The sequence below is a fragment of the Erpetoichthys calabaricus genome, chromosome 16, assembly GCF_900747795.2.
Source record: "Erpetoichthys calabaricus chromosome 16, fErpCal1.3, whole genome shotgun sequence".
Lineage (NCBI taxonomy): Eukaryota > Metazoa > Chordata > Cladistia > Polypteriformes > Polypteridae > Erpetoichthys > Erpetoichthys calabaricus.
Window position 1 is genome coordinate 80,984,707 of NC_041409.2, and position 9,160 is coordinate 80,993,866.

Below are 9,160 nucleotides of genomic sequence, written 5' to 3' on the forward strand. Positions count from 1 at the left end.
GGGCACCGGACTCTACCAGAAATGCAAACAGGAACAGGTGGCCCTCCTTTGAATATGGGCGACATCTTTTAAGCCACATTGCTAAACTGAAGGTACAGGTTGCACATGCGCACATACACACACGCACCTTTGGGTATGGAGAACACTGCAGGCCAATTGGTCTAGCCCCTTAGCTACAAACCGCTCAGACACAGCTTCACATGCTGCTGGACACAAAGAAGGGCTTTTCTAGTTAAGTCATTGGAAAAGCTGAGTGTTACCTTCAACACTTTCACAACAGGTTTAGTTAACTCACTGTGCACAACAGCCGGTGGGGTTCTTAATGCACAGCGTGCAGATCTCCTCCTGCTTATTCCATTTTATCCATCCTATTCTAGCTCTGTCCTTTGCTGTTTTATATAAATGAAATATGTAATTATGTGTTGGTGACTGGGAATTCTAGAATGTTTCTACAAATCAATTTCTTTCAGCCAGGTGACTGCTGATGTGAGGTTACACTGCCAAACCTTGAACAAAAGTCTACCAGACCCCTCATAGTGAAGTGCAAACCAAGCCGCCATTGGCTTCAATATAGAAGAGAGAGAAATCATGGAGGTGAGGAGGTTAGGTTAGGTGAAATCAGGGGGGATACCAGAGCACCACTCACTTTAACCACAGGCCTGTATACCTCAGTTAACAGAAACTATGAAGCTGGCTTCATCTTAAACAACTCCAGGTGTCGTGGTGCCTTTCATTTTCATATCAATTGAAATGTTTCTTTCTCTTCATCTTTTTCCATTTCTTTGTGGGGTGGATGTTCTTCATCAACCTTCTCCAAAGAGCTCAGCTCTGCACCTCCTCCACAGTCAAGCCCTTTTCTTCACATCTTCTTTTACTTTATCTTCCACCTCTGCTTTGACCTCCATCATTTTCTCTTTCCCTGTACTTCCATTCCCATCACTCTTTTGTCCACATATTCATTGTGTCTCCTCATCACATGTGCAGACCACTTCAGCTCACTTTTCTGTAATTTCTTAGATATCTCTTCCACTTTCATTGTATCTCTGATTGTCTCATTTCTTATTCTGTCATTTTTTGTAACTCCACACATTCATCTCCACATTCTCATTTCTGCCTCATCCATCTTCTTCTCCTGTACTCCTTTCACTGCTTATGTCTCAGCTCCATACGTTATGGCTGGTCTTAACACCATCTTATATTCCTCACCTTTGACTTTCATCTTAATGCTTTGATCACACAATACTCCTGGTATCTACTACCAATTGCTCCATCCACACTGCACTCTGTGGGTCATCTCTCCCTGTAATTGTCCATCTTGTGCTGGCACTGAACCTAGATATTCAGAATTATCCAGGATTATCTTTACAGGCTAACTTCTGAATCCCGATTATCATTAGACCTTCAGTGTTCAAATGTCTTCTTCCTCTTCATCTTTAGTTCTCTGTAATCTAAAGCCCCTCTCCATTGAAACCACTGACTCAAACACAGAGTCAAAAATAAAGCAAAGAAACCTTCAAAACCTGACCTGGAGACCAGTTGCAGCAATGCCCCGAATTCCCACAAGACAGCATGGAACATGGAACTCAGTGCTGAAAGGTTCCATGGGTGCCAACAGGGGTGCTGCAGGGACTGAGGATCCCAACTTCACAGGGTTTCCATCTCCCCCGGAAGTGCTTTCGGACCATGTCTGTGAAGACCGGAAGTACTCCCAGGTGGAAGATAAAAGGAGCTGCCTGCCTCTGATGAGCGAGCCAGTCGGGTGGCAGGGGAGGAGGAGGCAGTGACAGAGAGAAAGAAGAAAAGAATTGATTTATTGTGCTGAGAATTGTGCTTATTGCATATATTTGTGGCTGTGGTGGTGGGAAACGCTTGATAAAGAAGAATTTCCCACAAATAAAGACTCTTTGCCTTTTATACTTGTGTCTGTGCCCATTTCAGTTGGGTGATTGGGTCTGGTGCCCACAAGTGTTACGTCCTTTTCACATGCACTGCCACTTTGCATGATTTCACTGGAGAGATGAAGCCGTCCACTCGGGCTGCGTGCATGGACCGAATGATCTGAGCCGTGTGCTGACTGCCTTTGAGAAGAGGAATTTAGTTATTAGCGGCTTGCTTCATTCCACACAGTCCATGTGAACAGACACAGCTGGTGACATACAACCGCGATTCACAAAGCTGCCGATGGTCACACTGCCATGTCTTTGATGACGTCATCATTCTGTAGGACAGCAGCAGAAGGCCACGGTGGGGGGTTAATTCATGTCTGCTTAATGGGAACAAATTCAGAGGTTTAAGAAAGTGAAAAGTGTTTCATCGTCATTTATTAGTAAAGTTCAGGGTTTAGCTTCACATACAGACTGGACGGGTTATGTCACATTTCTACTGCAATAATACCTTTAATACTCCCATTAAAATGCTACTTCCACTTCGGGAAGTAAATACTTAAATAGTCGGAATAACAGCATTGTGAACAAACATTTTGGAAGGAAGTCCTTTATACAATAAACGCTAGTCGCTACATTACACCAAGTTTACAGGGACGCCGTATATACACCGTCTATATACATGAGCTCTCAACATTTTACAAAATACAATAAGAATAAAAAAAAGTCACCCTTCTGCACTTACTGCGTCTTTACAGCACACTTGTGAGTCCATCGGACGAGTCGGCTGTGGACAAAATAAAGAAGCGACTAACACTCTGAATTCACCACACAGCACGGCGGACAGCAAATCCATACCAGCTCAGGAATAACGCGGCTCCTTCGGAACAAAACTATACAAAAATTACACAGCTATTTACATGATACAGTACATACTGCCGAATTATAATGTTAATTAAGTACACATTCTGGAAAATTCTACTCACGGTGCCCTCCATAATGTTTGGGACAAAGACACATTTCTCCTTGATGTGCCCCTCTGCTCCACAGTTTAAAATGACAAACTAAACCATTCAGACATTGTGATTAAAATGCACAATGCAGACTTTCATTTAAGGGGCTTTGTAAACGTTTAGGTCACAACATGTACTAATGACAACACTTTTTCTACACGACCTCCCCCCCATAATTTTAGGGCACCATAATGTTTGGGACACAGCAATGGCAGGTCTTTTAAAGCTGCCTTATTTAGCACTTTGCCACATACCACTTGCATGTAATGACTGCTTCAAGTCTGTGATTTACAGACATCAGCAGGTGCTGAGGATCTTCTCTGCCAAGCCTCTATTGTGCCATCTTCAGCTCCTGCTTGTTTCGGTCGCTTGTCCCCTTCAGCATATGGAAGGCCTGCTCAGTTGGATTTAAATCAGGTGACTGGCTTGGCCACCCAAGAATTTCCATTTTTTAGCTTTGTAAAGTTCCTATGTTGCCTCAGCAGTAGGTTGGAATCACTATCTTGTTGTAGGATGAAGTGCCATCCAGTGAGTTTGGAGACATTTACTGGAATTTGAGAAGATCAAAATTCATTGTGCAACTGCTGTTAGCAGTTCCATCATCGATGAAGAGAAGTGTGCCAGAACCTGTGGCAGCCATACATGCCCAAGCCATAACACCCCGACCACCATGTTGAACAGATGAGGTGGTCTGCTTTGGATCTTGGGCAGTTCCTTTTGGTCTCCACACATTGCTTTTGCCATCACTCTGATGAGGTCCATCTTTGTCTCGTCTGTCCACAAGACACATTCCCAGAATTCTGTAGGTTCTTTTAAGTCCTTTTCTCAAACTCTAACCTGGCCCTCCTGTTTTAGTGGTTTGCATCTTGCAGTGTGTTCTCTGTTTTTCTGTTCATGAAGTCTTCTGCTGATAGTCATCTCTGACACATCCACATCACCACCCTGAAGACTGTTTCTGATCTGTTGGACAGGCATTTGGGGTCTTTTTCTTGACCACAGTGCAGATTCTTCTGTCAACAGCAGTGGTGGTCTTCCTTGGCCTACCAGTCCCTTGGTGATTCTTGAGCTCACTAGTGTGTTCTTTCTTCTTCATGATATCCCAGACAGTTGATTCAAGTCATCCTAAGGTTTTACTGATTGTCTCTAATGGTTTTATTCTTGCTTTTCAGCGTCATAATGGCCTCTTTGACTTTCACTGGCACAGCTCTTCTCCTCATGTTTTAATGATGGCAACTCCAAAGGGTAGAAGTGAGCCGAGGTGTCTTATGAAACCCACCTGAGGAATCACAAACATCTGTGACGCCAAACATGGTCCCCTGAATTGGAGAGACCGTGTAGAAAAAGTGTTGTCATTTCTAATCAGTGTGACCAAACGTCAGCAAATCCCCTTAAATGAAAGTCAGCAATGTGCACTTTAATCACGACGTCTGAATGGCTTGATTTGGAATTTTAAACTGTGGAACAGAGGGGGAAAATCAAGGAAAACTGCATCTTCATCCCAAATATTATGGAGGGCCTGTTTAGGACTAGCTGTAAGTTCACTCTTACTTTTCTCATTTTTTTTTTTGGTACTAAAACATTTGTAAACGTGGCAATAATTAATTTTTGCAAAACATTTTCTGTTGTGCAAATAGTGAAACAAAACGTAAGAAATAAATATTCACTCATAATGCCACACTCGACACCTTCTGTACAACACTGTTTGGATAAAACGAAGATGATGAGACGTCAGCGTCAGCCGGGAGTGCATGTGACGATGAACTGCTCTCAAGCCTGTCTGCTGTGGGAGTCTTTTATCTTGTCTGCCATCTCTTACTGAAATCAAAAGCTTGGTGTCAGTCACATGAGTGCTCTGCCAGCCTGTCACTTCATCCGTTGACGTCACCGGGGCACTCCAGGGGTACAAGATCAGACGTTTAAATGGCGTCCATACGCTCTTGTAATGTGCACATGTTTAGTGATTCAGAAAACACAACGCCGGCCAGCGATAAGGCAAAAGCCGCTGAGGCCTGTTGACGCTCATTCAGTCTTCATGGCATGATAATGTAATTTTCACCAAATAACACACAAATGTTTTGCAATTTTTAAAGTTCTTCTAAGAGCGAAGTTGATCTTTCATTTTCTGTGCCATTAATATAAGTACACTCTCGATCCTAGCTGAAATATTAAAATTCTCAATGACAGTAAAAGTCACCAACATAGGGATTTCATTGACAAGATAAAGCACATTTTTAATCAAAAGAAGGTCTGTCCAAGTTAACTCTGTGCTCTGTAAGTACACGGGCCATGTGGTGGTCAAACACGGCGTACCCTGCACACCACAGACAGGACGCATGATGGGCTTTAGTGCTCAGTTCTCTGACAGGAAAAGGCAGAACGTCCTTCATTCCTTCGCACGACTCCTCTGCCCTTCTTGCTCATCATTCACGCTGGTCTCAGGAGGAGTCATCCGGATCAAGAGGGTGAAGAGTGTGTCTTCTCAGCAGAGTTTTAAGGATCTCAATTTCTCGTTCTGCCTCCTTTAATTTCCGCCTCAAAGTCTCGTTTGACTTTTGGAGGGTGCACTTGTCCTGTATTTTAAAACAATAACCATTAAAAGTCAGGGTGTGTTTCAAGACTTATTAAACCAATTTAGGAAATTACTGAGGGTTCTCATTAAATGCTGAGCTGGTGAAGTCTAATTCAGTAAATCTGTTAATAAATATAAAGCAGCAAAGAAAGACGTCTGCCAATCCCTGAGGCCCGCAAATACTCCTGCAACTCTGGGAAGAAAACGAGGACATCCGGCCACAGACGACGACAAACCCACACAGACTCGGGGGCACACCTGGACTGGTTCAGTTCTGGGCAAACGACTTAACAGTAACTTCGTCAAGTCGCCTCACTTCTGTGTTTTCAAGTCTTTATCATCCCGGGTTTAGTTTGTTAAACTTAAATTACTCCTTGGATCAAAGCAAAAGAAACTGAGCTTGCTGATCACTGTAACTGGTGCAATCCTAGCTATGGTTAGAAAAAAAAAATATATTTTATATGTTTGTATATGTTGTATAACTGCACTACCAAATGTACATACTGTATACAGTATGCATATTAGTAGAACATATCCGAAAATAAAAACCTAAAACTTTAATGAAATAGGAGACCATTCACTTCATGAGCCTCCATTAATTAGTCAATAGTTATATATCATACACTGCCTTTCATATCTATCTATCTATCTATCTATCTATCTATCTATCTATCTATCTATCTATCTATCTATCTATCTATCTATCTATCTATCATATAGTGCCTTTCTTATCTATCTATCTATCTATCTATCTATCTATCTATCTATCTATCTATCTATCTATCTATCTATCTATCTATCTATCTACTATCATATCTATTATATAGTGCCTTTCATATCTATCTATCTATCTATCTATTATATAGTGCCTTTCATATCTATCTATCTATCTATCTATCTATCTATCTATCTATCTATCTATCTATCTATCTATCTATCTATCTATCATATAGTGCCTTTCATATCTATCTATCTATCTATCTATCTATCTATCTATCTATCTATCTATCTATCTATCTATCATATAGTGCCTTTCATATCTATCTATCTATCTATCTATCTATCTATCTATCTATCTATCTATCTATCTATCTATCTATCTATTATATAGTGCCTTTCATATCTATCTATCTATCTATCTTCTATCTATCTATTATATAGTGCCTTTCATATCTATCTATCTATCTATCTTCTATCTATCTATTATATAGTGCCTTTCATATCTATCTATCTCTCTATCTATCTATCTATTATATAGTGCCTTTCATATCTATCTATCTATCTATCTTCTATCTATCTATTATATAGTGCCTTTCATATCTATCTATCTCTCTATCTATCTATCTATTATATAGTGCCTTTCATATCTATCTATCTATCTATCTATCTATCTATCTATCTATCTATCTATCTATCTATCTATCTATCTATCTATCTATCATATAGTGCCTTTCATATCTATCTATCTATCTATCTATCTATCTATCTATCTATCTATCTATCTATCTATCTATCTATCTATCTATCTATCATATAGTGCCTTTCATATCTATCTATCTATCTATCTATCTATCTATCTATCTATCTATCTATCTATCTATCTATCTATCTATCTATCTATATATAGTGCCTTTCATATCTATCTATCTATCTATCTATCTATCTATCTATCTATCTATCTATCTATCATATAGTGCCTTTCATATCTATCTATCTATCTATCTATCTATCTATCTATCTATCTATCTATCTATCTATCTATCTATCTATCATATAGTGCCTTTCATATCTATCTATCTATCTATCTATCTATCTATCTATCTATCTATCTATCTATCTATCTATCTATCTATCTATCATATAGTGCCTTTCATATCTATCTATCTATCTATCTATCTATCTATCTATCTATCTATCTATCTATCTATCTATCTATCTATCTATTATATAGTGCCTTCATATTTATCTATCTATCTATCTATTATATAGTGCCTTTCATATCTATCTATCTATCTATCTATCTATCTATCTATCTATCTATCTATCTATCTATCTATCTATCTATCTATCTATCTATCTATTATATAGTGCCTTCATATTTATCTATCTATCTATCTATTATATAGTGCCTTTCATATCTATCTATCTATCTATCTATCTATCTATCTATCTATCTATCTATCTATCTATCTATCTATCTATCTATTATATAGTGCCTTCATATTTATCTATCTATCTATCTATTATATAGTGCCTTTCATATCTATCTATCTATCTATCTATCTATCTATCTATCTATCTATCTATCTATCTATCTATCTATCTATCTATCTATCTATTATATAGTGCCTTTCATATCTATCTATCTATCTATTATATAGTGCCTTTCATATCTATCTATCTATCTATCTTCTATCTATCTATTATATAGTGCCTTTCATATCTATCTATCTCTCTATCTATCTATCTATTATATAGTGCCTTTCATATCTATCTATCTATCTATCTATCTATCTATCTATCTATCTATCTATCTATCTATCTATCTATCATATAGTGCCTTTCATATCTATCTATCTATCTATCTATCTATCTATCTATCTATCTATCTATCTATCTATCTATCTATCTATCTATCTATCATATAGTGCCTTTCATATCTATCTATCTATCTATCTATCTATCTATCTATCTATCTATCTATCTATCTATCTATCTATCTATCTATCTATCTATCTATCTATTATATAGTGCCTTTCATATCTATCTATCTATCTATCTATCTATCTATCTATCTATCTATCTATCTATCTATCTATCTATCTATCTATCTATCTATCATATAGTGCCTTTCATATCTATCTATCTATCTATCTATCTATCTATCTATCTATCTATCTATCTATCTATCTATCTATCTATCTATCTATCTATCATATAGTGCCTTTCATATCTATCTATCTATCTATCTATCTATCTATCTATCTATCTATCTATCTATCTATCTATCTATCTATCTATCTATCTATCATATAGTGCCTTTCATATCTATCTATCTATCTATCTATCTATCTATCTATCTATCTATCTATCTATCTATCTATCTATCTATCTATCTATCTATCTATTATATAGTGCCTTCATATTTATCTATCTATCTATCTATTATATCTATCTATCTATCTTTCTATCTATCTATCTATCTTTCATCTATCTATCTATCTATCTATCTATCTATCTATCTATCTATCTATCTATCTATCTATCTATTATATAGTGCCTTCATATTTATCTATCTATCTATCTATTATATAGTGCCTTTCATATCTATCTATCTATCTATCTATCTATCTATCTATCTATCTATCTATCTATCTATCTATCTATCTATCTATCTATCTATCTATCTATCTATCTATCTAGTGCCTTTCATATTTATCTATCTATCTATCTATTATATATTGTGCCTTTCATATCTATCTATCTATCTATCTATCTATCTATCTATCTATCTATCTATCTATCTATCTATCTATCTATCTATCTATCTATCTATCTATCTATCTATCTATCTATCTATCTATCTATCTATCTATCACCGCACATGGGATATTTTTGACATTCTTTGTACTTTTTTTTCTTGCAACTGTTAGCTTCATGCATTTTGCTTTTAACGTCAGTCGACTAGGAATAAA

General features: G+C 37.2%; 1 protein-coding gene across 3 annotated transcripts in view; it reads right to left on the minus strand.

Moving 5' to 3' along the window:
- Nucleotides 1-2,303: 2,303 nt before the first annotated feature.
- Nucleotides 2,304-9,160, minus strand: part of LOC114666516 (RAS guanyl-releasing protein 1-like) — a 224,542-nt gene continuing 217,685 nt past the window's right edge. For all 3 annotated transcript variants that reach the window (XM_051919984.1, XM_051919983.1, XM_051919985.1), the window contains one exon: nucleotides 2,304-5,466. In XM_051919984.1, coding sequence (XP_051775944.1) covers nucleotides 5,332-5,466 — 135 coding nt within the window. In that variant the 3' untranslated portion in view covers nucleotides 2,304-5,331. The remainder of the gene's footprint in view (nucleotides 5,467-9,160) is intronic.